This window comes from Ovis aries, chromosome 15, assembly GCF_016772045.2.
Source record: "Ovis aries strain OAR_USU_Benz2616 breed Rambouillet chromosome 15, ARS-UI_Ramb_v3.0, whole genome shotgun sequence".
NCBI lineage: Eukaryota > Metazoa > Chordata > Mammalia > Artiodactyla > Bovidae > Ovis > Ovis aries.
The window spans coordinates 5,635,387-5,651,332 of NC_056068.1; the positions used below are offsets into that span (position 1 = coordinate 5,635,387).

Here is a 15,946-nt window from a genome sequence, read left to right on the forward strand (position 1 = left end):
ACTCGTCTTCAGTGATCACTCTACATTTGGGGCCATTTCAGTCTTCAGAATCTTTACTGAGCATTTTGCCACTTTTCTCCGTTTTACCTGGGGTTAGTCTGTGTATATGTCTGAATTTCCCAACAAGTTTGGACCAGTGTCTTATTCTTTCTTCCATTAATAATGACAGGCAAAGAGTGAGTGATCAATAAATATCTGGTATTTACCCGGTTAATTAGGATAATCTGATTCCTAAATCAATTGCGTTTTCACAATACCAGGTCTTTGAAAACTGTGTTTTTTGAAAAACAGACATGCCTTGTTTATTAGAAGACAAGAAGTAAGGAAGTATCTGTATCAAGAGCAAGGCAATGTGTGAAATCACATTCCTCAGAAGAAGCAAAGAAGCAAAAAATTACAATTTTGCAAGCATAACAGGTGATCGCAACAAAAGATAAAAATTTTTACAAAGAAAATTATCTTATTATACAAATATTGTGGGCTTTTGTTCAAAAGAAAATTATTCAACTCCCAAGAATTTATGCATAGGAAAGCCTCCAACTTTGCAAGGGCAAAAGTAGCTTGGAGCCTCAGTTCATATTATTTTTAATTCAATAATAACAGTGACTGTATTTACCAAACAAATTGTAGATCATGATTGTGAAATCAACTCAACCTAAGAAAAAAAAAGCATATCATGCATGACACACTCCATGGCAAATGTCCTTTTCTGTTTTTAATTAAAGGATAATACAAGCCGATTCATGCCACGTCTCACTATTATTTTCTAAATTCTATGCAAACAGAACGAGGCTTCAACTGGAGAGAGAAGAATGAAGAACCTTCTTCTGCTTTTGGTCTTTGCAACACTGTCCTCTGCATTTCCTGCAGACCGAAGGACGGAAGACGAGGAGAACCTGCAACTGACTCAGGTACTCTCAGTAAATGTCATTTGTGGCTGTCCATAACAATTTCACTTTACTGATTGTCCGAGGACCTAAAAAGACAGCTCATTCTTACCAAAGAGTCCTGAACTTTTTGGTGAGGAGCTGATTATCCTTTCCTTGGCCCTAAAGACATCAGGAATGGTGGGGCGTGGAGAGTTGGGTGGGCTGGGAGAAAGGCAGGATTTGCTATTTAAGCACTGGATACAAGTGAGGAGAGAGTGAGCAGAGACAGGGTCAGCTCTGTGAGAACGGAGATCTCCATTAAAGCATCTGAAGACCAGCCAGGGGGACCCAAGTGTAGTTTGGAGCTCCTTATCCTACATGTACGAAAACCAGGCTGCTTTGGAAATTCCCTCTAAAAATCAATCCAGTTACTTCGCCATATTTGATGGAATTCCTTAAATGTGATTACATGTGAATAATCATATTTTCTCCATAATTTATTTCAAGGAAACACCAAATGAAAGTAACAGTAAAAATGTGCATGACACAAGATCATCCCACACAGAGAAGAAGCATGCTTCTCGTCTGTTAAAGTTTGGAGTTCCCTAGCTCTATGGGTGTAGCCGGTTCTGGTCACACACAGCTCAATGAGCTTTTGGAAACTGAAAGAGAGGGTGACTCTTCTCCTTCCTCTTTATTTTCTTTTTCTTTCCCTTGTTATGTATTTCCTTTTCCCCTCCTGCTGCCGGAAAGGATCTCGGAAAGCTTGCTTATCCTGAGATAGAGGTCTGCTGCCCTGTAGTCCGTGCCTTTTTTTTGTCTTTTCGGTCAGGCGTATCTCAACCAGTTCTACTCTCTTGAAATAGAAGGGAGTCATCTTGCTCAAAGCAGTAACAGAAGTCTCATAGATGGCAAAATCCGTGAAATGCAAGCATTCTTTGGATTGACAGTGACTGGAAAACTGGACTCAAACACTCTGGAGATCATGAAGACACCCAGGTGTGGGGTGCCTGACGTGGGTCAGTATGGCTATACTCTCCCCGGGTGGAAGAAGTACAACCTCACCTACAGGTAATGCTCCTGCTCTTAATCTAAATGAATGTGAATATTATCTCTAAGAAGCAAAGATAATAATGGTTTATTTTACCCAGCACTTCCTGTGTGCTTAGCGCTTGATAGGTTTTATTTATTCCACCCTCTCAAAAAACTTGTGACATAGGCACCCTTGTTATTATCACCTTAAACACAGGAGAAACTGGAAGGAAAAAAAGCTTGTTTAGCATAGGCCAGTTTGCACAGCTCTTCTCAGCAGACTGGCTCTGCAAATATGCTCTAATCTCTAGCCTCTGCCACCTCCATAATAACTCAGGACCAGAACTTCTACAGTCTGACTGCAGATGCTTAAATGTACAATTGAAGTGTGCTCAAGGGAAAATGAGAAAATGGAGTACAACCAGCTCATGTTGGAGACATGTATGAGTTAGATTGTCAAATCTCAGGTGGACCTTGGATATCACAAACAAAGGGGCTGGCTTATCGGCAGAAAGAGGTTGAAGGGTGCCTGTGACCCGAGATAGAGTCAGTGGCCTTGACCACTGCTCCAGAGCCCTCCTGGCTGGCCTTAAAAAGTCTAATAGTCCTTCCTTCTTCTTCTTGAGCCTTAGGGATTGAGGCAAAAGTAGATTTAGCAAAATAGAGAATATAAACAAAAGCAAGAGCTTTTCCTGAGAAACAAACTCTTTGTGGCTCTCAAGTGAGACTTAATATATGACACATGCATAAAACTGATTTCTATAAGCTGTTTGAGAAAATGAATCTCAGTTCTTTTCAGAAGATACCTATCATACAGTCATATGCACAGCAAATTCTGTGCATAAAATGAATGATCTTCCACTTAAGACATGACCTTAGGGAAGTCATTTAACCTCTTTGAGCCTCATTTGTCTAAGTGCAATCATACTACCTGATGAATAGCACAGATGAAAGACTGAATTATTAACATATAGCATATGTAAAAGTACCTAATTTAAATGGTAAAGCATTGTACGAATGTAGCGATAGCACCATACCAAAACTTACTGCAGCATGTGATGGATAAGATAGAAATTGTTTTCTTTTCCTAGTATGTGTGTTTACATGCTTGTATAACAGCCAATTGATATATATCTGTTAATTTGTAAGAATTGTAAACTACACTCCTGATATGGCTCGACCTGATGTGGATGAGGCTATCCAAAAAGGTTTAGAAGTGTGGAGCAAAGTCACTCCACTAACATTCACCAAGATTTCCAAAGGGATCGCTGACATCATGATTGCCTTTAGGACCCGAGGTAAGGTTTTCAGCAGAGAAAGCAATATAGCCATTTTCATCTTGGGAGCTTTGACGAGGCTGATCTTCTTCCCCCGCTGTTTCCCAGTCCACGGTTGGTGTCCTCGTTACTTCGACGGCCCCTTGGGAGTCCTCGGCCACGCCTTTCCCCCTGGTCTGGGACTGGGTGGAGACACTCACTTTGATGAGGATGAGAACTGGACCAAGGATGGAGTAGGTAAGCCAAATTTTCTGTAGGAACAAAATGTTACTATTTATCAAATCCCTAAAAGGAATAGCTTTGCAGTTAGTTGCTTTTTACTTCCCAGTTTCCCTATGATGTTTCATTTTCCAGATGACGCTGAAGAAAGTGTTCGATATCTATACAGACAACTGTGCTTGTACATTTCAGAGCTTTATCCACACAGCACTTTCATAAAGCCACTAATCCTGTTATGATCAGAACATTCTTCCCTTACTCATATGTTCTTTCATACATCTGCAATGCTTGAAGGGCCACTATGTGTCTGGAATTATGCAAGGTGTCGTGCAGACCACAAAGTTGTTCTAGAAAAGTTTAGAGCTTCATGATCGTGGGTGATGTATAAGGCCTAGACCCACTCACCACCATGCAAGGAAGAAAGTACTGTGTATTATACCAATGGCAGAAGTCATCTCTAGCTTGAGGATTGAAAGAAAACTCTGGGAGGTGGTAATTCTAAGTTAGTGATTAAAAGATGCTATGTGGGTACATGGCCCATAGGACGTCCATTTATATACATGAACCTCTTCATCTAACTCTTGCTTGTCTGCCAGAGAATTGGAACCTGGTCTTTATATTTGACTTATTTCTTTAGGCCATGGGCAGTGATTTTATTTTTCTCATTGGGCCTCCCTGGCATGAAGATAAGAGATATTTTATTACATTTCAAATTTAAAAAAACAAAACTTTTTTATAGTCAAAATGTGTACCTCTAACAAAGAAGCAGTTCAGTAGGCTCTCAGGTTCTCCCTACCCTTTTTTTTCTGTCATTGACCACAGTCATCATGTCTCTGGTATCTGGTTTCCAGGGTTCCAGGAAAGAGGATGCTGTGGCTTTCTGGTGGGTGGTATGCAAGGCCACAATTCAGTCCTGACCACACAACTCTATGGAGTCTGTGAGTCAGTCATAGTTTCTGCAAAACTGAAAGCCAGTGACTCAAAATGACGCACGGCCTCTCCTTGCTAAGTCTGAGCACATGATGGAAGTGTTCTTCCAAGAGCTAGGAAACAAAGAGGGGAAAGGACTCCGTGCTGGCTGGACTTCAGGGGAGTTTGGAGGTGGTGGCTGCACTGCCACAGAGGTAACATTACAGCCAAGAAAGTGAAAGAGGTAGGGTGACCCCAGGATCCAAATGACAGAGGAGTTGAAGGGACCGGGTCTGTCTCCTGCTGAGATGTGTTCCAATGTTTTCCTGGATTTGGCCTGAAGGTCATGTGGACACATCCAATCAGGCAGGTATAGGAAATATTCTAGTGCTCACCAAAGTCAGAATGACTCCCCTCACTCAGCCAGGCTTTACTGGCATATTCTAGAAGCAGAGATTAGTCTCAGGTTACACTATCATTTTTAAAAAAATATTTATCTATTTATATTTAGCTGCATTGGGTCTTAGTTGCAGCAAGTGGGCTCAGTTGTTCCATGGCATGTGGGATCTTAGTTCCCTGACCAGGAATTGAACTCATTTCCCCTGCACTGCAAGGCAGATTTTTAACCACTGGACCACCAGAGAAGTCCCCTCATTATCACTTTATCCCTGTTAGTTCCAATTTGTTGCTGTTTGTCACTAAGTTGTATCCGACTCTTTTGTCACCCCGTGGACTGTAGCCCACCAGGCTCCTCTGTCCGTGAGATTCTCCAGGCAAGAATACTGGAGTGGGTTGCCATGCCCCTCAGCCAGGGAATCTTCCCAATGCAGGGATGGAATCCATGTCTCCTGCACTGGCAGGCAGATGCTTCCCACCTGGGAAGCCCATTAATTCCAGCATTTAGTGGTAAAAGTACTATTCCCCATACTGCAACTGGCCCCTTGCCAAAGGCAATGTGTGGGATGGGTTATGAAAAAATCCAGAGGGTCCTGGGCCCCAAGTTGACAAAACTTGCCTGAGCAAAGCAGAGGATAAACATAGCACTCCACCAAGCTCTGGCGATGTGTGGGATGGGTTATGAAAAAATCCAGAGGGTCCTGGGCCCCAAGTTGGCAAAACTTGCCTGAGCAAAGCAGAGGATAAACATAGCACTCCACCAAGCTCTGGCGATGTGTGGGATGGGTTATGAAAAAATCCAGAGGGTCCTGGACCCCAAGTTGGCAAAACTTGCCTGAGCAAAGCAGAGGATAAACATAGCACTCCACCAAGTTCTGGGTGGATAGCCAGGCAACAATACTAAAAAGGGGTGTTTTGTAACTGCTTTATTATAATACATTCCCTCAGGGTTGAAATTATTGGACCTGGGGATCCCTGATCTTGTAACTCTCAGCTTTCTGACCTATGCAGGAAAATGTTTTCCTGTTCTCTAATAAAAATGTAAAATCTCAACCATCTGTAACCTCTAATCAAATGGATTTTTTAATAGAAAATTTGGCAATAATGTATAATATACCTTTTTACATATATGTGGGCTCTCTTTATGCAAAGGGCACAAAAGTCTTAGTGCAACTCCGGTAAAAGCAATAGCCAGCAGTCATCTGCTAATCCCACTGCTTCCTAAGGGTTTGGAAGTCACTGCATGGTGATATCAGAGAGATCTGAACACACAGTGAGGGATTCCTGGGAATCTCCCAAATTGAGGCTAGTTTCAAACCTGTATGTGAATGTAAACGCTTCATACACACATACACTGGCACCAGGCAACTGAAACAGCCCTCAGAGACCACTACAGACGCAGGGCTGGGATGGTGAAGAGCAGTGGTCTGTGGCATGGGGGAACATACATGCAGGAAGATGACGCAACTTATCTATAATAAAGGCAAAAAAAAAAAAAAAACTTGCAAAGCACCAGTCCTTAGCAAACATTCAGAAAGTGTTTAACACTGATAATTATCTTGGTGATTATTAATACTATTGATAATGGTGATGATTAAGTGATTTCTAGGAGGAAAAAAAATATTCACAAAGGTACTGATGTATAATGCCCAAACGTATCTATTTAGTTGCATCTCCAAGAAGGCAGAAATGAAATCTTTTTTCTACTGTATCATACAGCCTATAATGTTGTCAGTACATGAGAAATGCTCTACAAATAATAGTAAATGAAGCCTTTCAACAATCCTTCACTCAAAATCTACTCTAATCCACGCTTTGTAATAGAAATGGAATATACAACAGTGTACAAGACACAGACTCCGCTCTCCAGGGGTTTACAGTCTAGACGGCACACTCTATAAATGGCATTTAAAGTTAGTATGATCAACCTTGGGATAAAAGGAACTATGGCAATGTAATAGGAGCACCTAAAAGAAATTCCAGCCCATAAACAGAGGTCAGGGAGGAAGTGACACCAACCTGAGACTTGAAGGCTCTGCAGGAATTCTGAAGCAAAGTGGAGTAAAATGTATTCTAGACAGAATAACCCAACCAACTCAAGTATTAGAATTGCAATGGAGCAGAAGGCTAAAATGGTGTAGATTAGAATCCTATATAGAGGGTCTTGAAAGCCACAATAAAAGTTTGCACTTTGTTTAGATGATCTGAATTTTAATTACTTTTTTAAAGAGTCACTCGTCCCACCCCTGTCCAAAAGCACACACAGTGATATTGCCAGCCAGACAAGGAGAGGCAGCAAAAGCCAGAGCAAAAAGCATGAAAGTCCATGAAAGAATTCTTTGCCTTTCCATGTTTGTTTTATGCAAACATCACTGGACAAGGCTCCATCACAAAAGGCTCAGCATTTTCCTTAGTATCCATAGGTTTAGCTGCAAGTCCAAGGACAGTCTTTTTGATATACTTAGAAGCTTACAGACTGTAGGAGAGACGGACAAATAAAAAGGCAATTCCAACCATGCATGGTACAACTTCTGGTGTGGATAAATACAGAGTATTCCAGTCTTGTCCAGGAGGAGCATCTAACCATCCTTTCATCCAAATAAAAGCCTGGATATCCAGCACCCATTACTAAACTGTTATCGGTCCCCAGGAAGATGATTAAGACATGGTCTCTGGACTGAAAGGGTGTACAACTTAGGGAAAGAAAAAAAGAATGCAGTACTTATTTGCAAAGACAGAATTAAGCTCAGTCTACAGAAGTGGAGAGAGGTGCAATTAAGTCAACCTGGATAGGAGCTGGGGGAAAGAAGTCTTGTGAAGATGACTCTGGAGGGGGTCCCCAAGGCCTAAGTAGGACAGATGGGTGAAGGGGGTGAGAGAGGTAATACTCCGGGCAGAAGTGATGGCGATGCAGAGACACAGATGAAAAAGAACATGGCATGGATGAGAAATGCAAGTGATTCCACATGGCAGGCTCAGGGAAAATGAAAATAAAATATGAGGCTGGGGGAAGAAAGCAGGGACTAGTTCATGGAAGGCCATCTGTAGGTATTTGGACTTGGTCCTACAACCAGTGGAGAATCTCTGAAGAAAATAAGTAGGGGAAATATGATCATGTACAGATGCCTAACAACAACCCAAAACTGGTGGCTTTTTTTTTTTTTTTTTTTTTTTACTACTATCCATTTCAAGACACCTGTTTTCTGCCATCTGCTTGCTCTGGGTTACATTTCTCCATGATGTGACTAATACCAATTATCACTGTTGAAAAATTTCCCAGATAAATGATGGTTCGTTCATATGTTATAAGAATTGTCTGTTTGACAAGCCTTTTTCTTTTTTTTCATTTCTCTCAATTATTTCCTAATCTCAGATGCAATCATTCTCCTGATTGACTAACGTACTCATGTTCTCCCTGTTTTTGTTAAGGATTCAGCTTATTCCTCGTGGCAGCTCATGAATTTGGCCATTCACTGGGGCTCTCTCACTCCAGTGATCAAACAGCCTTGATGTTCCCAAACTACGTCTCCTTGGATCCTAGCAAATACCCACTTTCTCAGGACGATATCAACGGAATCCAATCCATCTACGGTGAGCAACAAATCTGAATATATGTAAACTGAATTGAAGGCTTTCCAGGAAGGACATTGAGAAAAATCACTTCTTGAAATATTGTTATAAGGAAAATATTCTCTTGGGAAAGATCTTTCTGTAGGTATTTCCACATGCCTTCTTAATTCACTGAGGTATTTCTTTTCTCATCAAAGCAGGGCCACCTAAGGTACCTGCTAAGCCGAAGGGACCCACTCTACCTCATGCCTGTGACCCCGATTTGACTTTTGATGCTATCACCACTTTCCGAAGAGAAGTAATGTTCTTTAAAGGCAGGTAAACCCATTCCCTTAAACACCTCAACTTCCTGTGAAGTTTTTCTTTTCAAGAGTTTTGGGGATAAGAGAGTTGTTGGGATAGTGAGAATGTGTCTTTGCTTTTTGTTTTATATCTGTCTACATTGCTTGAATGTTTTATTCTGTGCACATACCTCTTACCTGTTTGATAATTTTTTTTTCAAATGGTAATTATCTGCTTAATTTTCTGAGTAACTGCCATTCCACTTTCCATAGAGGTGGCACCATTTTATATTCCTACCAGCAACAACTAATGTTCCAGTTTCTCCACATCCTCACCAATACTTGAGCTCCATTTTTTCATCCCTGCTAAATGTCACCTCTCGGAGAATGTGTTCTGCGACCTTTCTCTCTACCCTCCCAGGTAGAGGTGAGCCGCTCTTTCCTCTGTGATACCGTTGTTTTCATTTACACCCCATCCCATCCCCCATCAGTCATTCAGTAGGTCTTGTTGAGTCCTACTGCAGACACATCGATGGTCTATGTCCACTCCCTTCTCCGTCTCCACCACCATCTCCAGCTCATCCAAGCTACCATCATTTCTCATCTCCTACTCCAGAAGCCTGTTTACTAGCCTGCTTGTTTCTGCTCCCATCTTTCATACATGCAACAGCGAAAGGGATCTCACACTGATAAATTAAGTTTTAAATGTTTTTAAGCCAATTTTTTAATTGCCATTGAACCAGGGTCTACTTTCAGAAACTTCATAGCTAAAATAATACCCCTATCCCAACGATGTCCTGGACCTGGCTTATACCATTTTGGGATCCAATTATTAAATTTTCAAGAATTTTGTAAACTAGCTCATATTGATTTAGTACTGGCCTTGGTTGGAGTATCTACACCCTGAAAACCACCAAACGATAAAAACTACGTCTTTTTCCTACCTGGAGAGCCAGTTGTGAAATATGCATCCATGGACCACTCCTTGAAGTTGCATCAACAAAGTGTTAGCTGTGGTAGGAAATCTCTTCTCTCACGATGTAATTACTGCACTTAACTTGCAACATGGTGTGTCAGTTATGTATACCATGACCACACTTTCAGAGCAAAGTGTCAGGACATGTACCATCTGACAAGGATATAGGGGCAAAAGGAAAGAATATGTGAAACCAGACTCCTTCCACCCATAACTATGTGGCCCTACAGTTCATGGGGTCACAGTGTCAGATGCAACTTAGCAACTAAAAAACAACAACAATGACATGCTGTCATACCGTGCTCCTAATAGCTGAGGCTGAGAGACAACTTGTCAGGGATGGGTTCCCAGCATGGGAAGAAAAATGAACTCTAAGGACTTTTCAGCTCTTGCTCACAGATCTACATCAGAGCTTTACAGCCAGAAGGGAAATCTGAGGAAATATTTAGCAATGACAATAATAACATTTTTAATTCTAGCAATCAATACCAGAAATTTTTTCTTAGAATGCTTGGTGTTGACTTAGAATACTGGGAATTGCTGCTTTGGCAAAAATGAGGTGATCGAGTACACTGAGAACTGTTAATGAGACTTCCATGGGTAGTACTCTAAGTACTACTCTAAGCACTATTCTAAGTACTACTCTAAGTACTATTCTAAATACTACTCTAAGTACCCAAAAGAGTGGGCACAAAGGCATGTCCTGACTTTGGTGGTCCCAAGGGTAGAACTGAACTCACAACCACCTAAAATTTCTGAGGAAAATTGTGCTAATGCTATAAACCGAGGAAAATCTCAACCAATTAGATAAAGTCAAGTCTTAGGTTTGCAGTGGTTTCATTGAAATAGATACACGTAGACTGTATATAAAGTATGGTTTCCTGTCTAACACAGGCACATATGGAGGATCTATTATGACATCACTGACGTTGAATTTGAATTAATCTCTTCATTCTGGCCATCTCTGCCAGCTGATATTCACGCTGCATATGAGAACCCCATTGACAAGATTCTGGTGTTTAAAGGTAACATCACTTATCATTATTCCTCTTCTCCTTATGTATGCCTGAACTAGTTAGCAGATATTTTAATTCCAGGAATATAATCTTCATGCATGAGCCAAATGGACAGGGCTTCTGCTCTGACCTTAAGTCCCTATTATAAAGAACAACTATCCAAGGATTCTCTCTGGCTATAAAGATAAACATCATCCCAAGTGCACAGGAGAAAAGAAACCTGTATAACAAAAACTAAAAAGTGCCAAATAAAAGTAACCCATCTCTCTTCTTATATTCCCTTTTTACTAGGGCTGCTAGATGTGGCAAATAAAAATACAAGATGGTTTCAATTTCAAACAAATAAAAAATAACTTTTTAGTTTAAGTATGTCCATTATAACATTTTGGTTATATTTATCACAAAGAGTCGGACACAACTGAGCAACTGAACTGAACTGAACTGACCTAAATAACAAAAATTAATCACTGTTTACTTGAAATTCAGATTCAGATTCAATTGGTATCTTATATTCAATCTAGCAACCCTACTTTCCAGGTGGATTTTATCAGATTACCTGCCTTTGAGAACACTAGGGTGTGGAAATTTAGGAGAACAAATATACTCGACGGTTTTGTCAGAATTAGAAAAGAATCAATATAATGAACTCAGCTGACATGAGTATGCATACTATTAACTATGAAAGTGAAAGTGTTAGTTGCTCAGTCGTGTCTGACTCTTTGTGACCCCATGGACTGTAGCCTGCCAGGCTTCTCTGTCCATGGAATTCTCCAGGCAAGAATGCTGGAGTGGGTAGCCATTTCCTAGGTATATATTATTTGTGTAACATTAATGATATGCAGGTCAGGAAGCAACAGTTAGAACTGGACATGGAACAACAGACTGGTTCCAAATAGGAAAAGGAGGACGTCAAGGCTGTATATTGTCACCCTGCTTATTTAACTTATATGCAGAGTACATCATGAGAAACACTGGGCTGGAAGAAGCACAAGCTGGAATTAAGATTGCTGGGAGAAATATCAATAACCTCAGATATGCAGATGACAACACTCTTATGGCAGAAAGTGAAGAGGAACTAAAAGGCCTCTTGATGAAAGTGAAAGAGGAGAGTGAAAGAGTTGGCTTAAAGCTCAACATTCAGAAAACGAAGATCATGTCATCTGGTCCCATCACTTCATGGGAAATAGATGGGGAAACAGTAGAAACAGTGTCAGACTTTATTTTGGGGGGCTGCAGATGGTGACTGCAGCCATGAAATTAAAAGACGCTTACTCCTTGGAAGGAAAGTTATGACCAACCTAGATAGCATATTAAAAAGCAGAGACATTACTTTGCCAACTAAGGTCCGTCTAGTCAAGGCTATGGTTTTTCCTATGGTCATGTATGGATGTGAGAGTTGGACTGTGAAGAAGGCTGAGCACCAAAGAACTGATGCTTTTGAACTGTGGTGTTGGAGAGGGCTCTTGAGAGTCCCTTGGACTGCAAGGAGATCCAACCAGTCCATTCTGAAGGAAATCAGTCCTTTGGAAGGAATGATGCTAAAGCTGAAACTCCAGTACTTTGGCCACCTCATGCGAGCTGACTCATTGGAAAAGACTCTGATGCTGGGAGGGATTGGGGGCAGGAGGAGAAGGGGACGACAGAGGATGAGATGGCTGGATGGCATCACGGACTCAATGAACGTGAGTTTGAGTAAACTCTGGGAGATGGTGATGGACAGGGAGGCCTGGCGTGCTGCGATTCATGGGGTTGCAAAGAGTCGGACAGGACTGAGCAACTGAACTGAACTGAACTGAATGATATGTAAGCAGCTAAAGAACGTGGTAAGAATAAATGGAGACATAAGATTACTAAATCTTTAAGATTTGAACCTGAAAGGAACTAGGAATCTAATTATTTTCAAACTTCTTAAGACACCTATTTCTCCCTTTAGGAAATAAATCAGAAGATAATCACTCTCCCTCTCGTCCTAGATGACAACTTCTGGGTGATCAGAGGATATGCTGTCTTGCCAGATTATCCCAAATCCATCTATACTCTTGGCTTTCCAAGACGTGTAAAGAAAGTTGATGCAGCTGTGTGTGACCGCAGCACAAGAAAGACCTACTTCTTTGTGGGTATTTGGTGCTGGAGGTAAGTTTGCAGACAATTGGCCCCTTGTTTTAGTCTGGAGAAAAATATCCACAAAGCATCACTTTAACACTGTCTTCCAAAAGTGTTATGTTGAAGACAATCTTAGGTGGATGGCATTCTCCAAACAAAAGAATGTTTCAGTCAGATCAAAGATTTTTCTCCAGCTTATAAAAATAAAGATAGAATAATAAGGCTGGTGGTGCCAACCAAGCTGCCAGTGACAAACATATTCAGTCAAAATCATCGAAACTCCGGAAAGAGCCCTTTGATTTAACAGTGCCTCAGAATAGTATCGATCCGGTAAATTATGTGGCTTTTTCCCCCTCATAATTCCTTGTTTTTAAGACACTGTCAGAAATCTGACCAAATATACTCTTTGCCATTTTTAATTATCGATCCTACTATTTTTCTTCCAATAGGATTACTTTTTTCCTACATATTTGCTTGACTCCAAGTTGTGCAGTAAAAAAATTAATCTTCTTTCCCTGTAACAAAGGTCCCCCGAAAACCTTTCAAATCCATGTCTCCAGGTATGATGAAGTGACCCAAACCATGGACAAAGGGTACCCACGTAGAGTAGTAAAGTACTTCCCAGGAATTGGCCTCCAAGTGGATGCTGCTTTCCAACACAAAGGTAAGCATCAGTGCCTGACTATTAGGATACTTTGGAGACTTTACTGACTGTGAAAGAATTCAGCACAAAAACTTAAATGTGTCCATTTTAATGTCATTTTACTACTTTGAGTACATGTAATAATAAACTTTGAAGAACTTATCAAGATTGAATAGTAAGTTCTGAGTTATATTCTCTGACATACTACTTCGAAACTATGCAAAACGGTACCAAAATTATCACTGATCATGGATGTCTGATAAAGATAACCCCTGAAGAGTTTCAAGTGTGAAACGTGACTGGGCATCTGAACTGAACAATGATTCTCAAACCTCAATGTGTATAGTTTAATAAACACAGTTTAGGATTTGTATACGAAGAGACAAGTTCCTTAGAGTTTCTGAGGCAGTAGGATTGTGGGTAAGATCCAGGAATCTACAAGTTTTAAAAGAACCTCGGGCAAATTAATGAATCGGTCCAGCTACTATATCTTCAAAACAACAAAGCAGACCATGGTGTAAGCAGAAGTCTAAAGATATTTTTGAGTATTGCCATCTTTTATTCTAGTGAAATCTAATATGGAACCTCAGAACTTTAAACAGATAAAGCAGAGCAGCTTTAGGAAAATGAGATAGGGCCCAAGGCCATACTCACAGAGGCCTCTTTCTCCCGCCTCACTGGGACATTTTTTGGAAAACTAGTCTGAGAACCTCTGGTATAAATGACAACCCCTTGAAATTCATGTTTCATACCTTGGCTTTTTCCCTGGGGAAATAAAACTAATATTTTTCGTGTGACTGGGTAAAGTAAAATGTATGTATATAGTTACACATTTATTTTCTCTCTATATCAGGTTCAATTATTGTATTCTACATTCATAAAATTGAAAAGTTTGAAACAATTATACAGTTGCATAAGATAACTAATCATAATTCTCTCTCTCTAGGATTCTTCTATTTCTTCCGTAGATCAAAACAGTTTGAATATGATCCTAAGGCAAAGACTGTTACCCGAATAATGAAAACCAATACTTGGCTTCAGTGTAAAGAACCATTAAATTCATCATCTGATTTTACAATCAGTGAGGGAAAAGTATATTCAGGAGTGGAGATGTTTCATTATAAAAATTTAAATTTTCTTATTTTTAGTATTGTTCACATGATGAACAAAATCTACAGTTACCAATAAATTCATAGACCTAAAATAAACCTCAAAGGATCTTTTAATCTGAACTCTGCTTCAAATTAGAACAGAACTGTTCTTTAACGTCAAGTCACCAGGCCTAGTTATAAATATCTATTGAATGAAGAGTGAAACTGCTATTTTGAGCTGCCTGATTCTTTTTACAGGAAGTTACATATAAACAAAACTCTCACTGGACTTTAAGCATATTTTATGTTTTGTAGACTTGAAGAAGTAAGCTATGTGTCTTGTAATAACAAAATACTGAAGACATTTATTAAACCAATCTTTAGCATTCTATTTTGTCTGGACCTTTGGAGTTGGAGAGGCTCAATAAACTGCAACCCATGTCCCTACCCATGTTTTGAATCTACTAAGAAATATACAGTTGGGAGAGTACAATACCACCTTTATTACTGAAAAGCTTATGTTAGAGAATGTATCTGTGGATGAGCAATCTTCCTAATATCAAATTCTAGAGAGAGACATACTTACTCACGTCATGGGAAGAACTGGAAAGCACCCTGCCTCCACAAGGAAAAGTGAGCTACCTATAGACTGGATGGAGCCCAAAGAGAAAGAAGTGAGGATGGAGGTACACGTGCCTAGTTTCTGCTCCTAAATTCACCAATCAAATAGGCGATTCTGCCTCCCAAAGAGAGGAGTGAGAACCTAGAGAGACGCAGGAAGTGCTACACTAAAGATGACCCCCCCAACAACTCAGAAACTAGCAGGAGTAAGCAAGTAATGTTCCTGCCAACCCTCACCCTCCAAGCAGAGACCAGTGCATTGAACCATTCCTTAGAAAGCTGAAAAGCAAGTTTTGTGCACACTGTCCTCATGTAGCATATACAAGAAATGTGGAAATTTATTGTGTTTCCTGTGTATATGGGTTGTGTGTGCTCAGTCGTGTCTAACTTTTTGCAACCCAGTGGACTGTAGCCCACCGGGCTCCTCTGTCCATGGGATTTTCTAGGCAAGAATACTGGACTGGGTTGCCATTTCCTTCTCCAGTTTATGGGTCAGCTGTCCTTATACCTATTGGTAGAAAGTTCCTGTCCTCTGTTATACGTGTACATGTTGGGTTTCTAAATTCTTATGGTTAAGTTTTGCCTTTACATGCTCAAAGCTGAATGCTTAGCAAAGCTCTACATAAGTTTCGTGACCCCAAAGATGGGAGGTTGTCAGTTGAACTTGATTCTGATCAGGTGATAGATTGGGTAAGTATCAATCGATAGAAAGTGAGAACAGAAAATCTCAGGAATCCCTACAGCTAGTCCTCGAACTCAAACATTTTTCCTTGAGTTAAGTATTATCATATTCCTAAAAGAATGGGATCTTCTTTTACCTCAAAGAAAAAAGTAGTTGCATGTTTGAAACAGAAAGTAAGTTTTAAGAAGTACAGTTTAATACCTAGCATGTAGGAGATAGTAGGCCAGTCTTTGGGGGAAAAAAAAAAATAGTGCTGGAATA

At 40.3% G+C, this 15,946-nt stretch overlaps 1 protein-coding gene across 2 annotated transcripts; it reads left to right on the forward strand.

Moving 5' to 3' along the window:
* The first annotated feature begins 783 nt into the window (after positions 1-783).
* On the forward strand, positions 784-14,773 carry MMP27 (matrix metallopeptidase 27). Of its 2 annotated transcripts, none has more exons than XM_004015972.5 (10): positions 784-911; positions 1,702-1,940; positions 3,051-3,199; positions 3,287-3,415; positions 8,132-8,293; positions 8,470-8,590; positions 10,424-10,554; positions 12,519-12,678; positions 13,209-13,312; positions 14,238-14,773. In XM_004015972.5, exons 1-10 carry the CDS (start codon positions 813-815, stop codon positions 14,477-14,479), a joined length of 1,536 nt encoding a protein of 511 aa, XP_004016021.1. In that variant the 5' UTR covers positions 784-812; the 3' UTR covers positions 14,480-14,773. The 2 variants fall into 2 exon arrangements, with proteins under 2 accessions (XP_004016021.1, XP_027834929.2); XM_027979128.2 differs by having other exon boundaries at positions 8,473-8,590.
* The last annotated feature ends 1,173 nt before the right edge of the window (positions 14,774-15,946 follow it).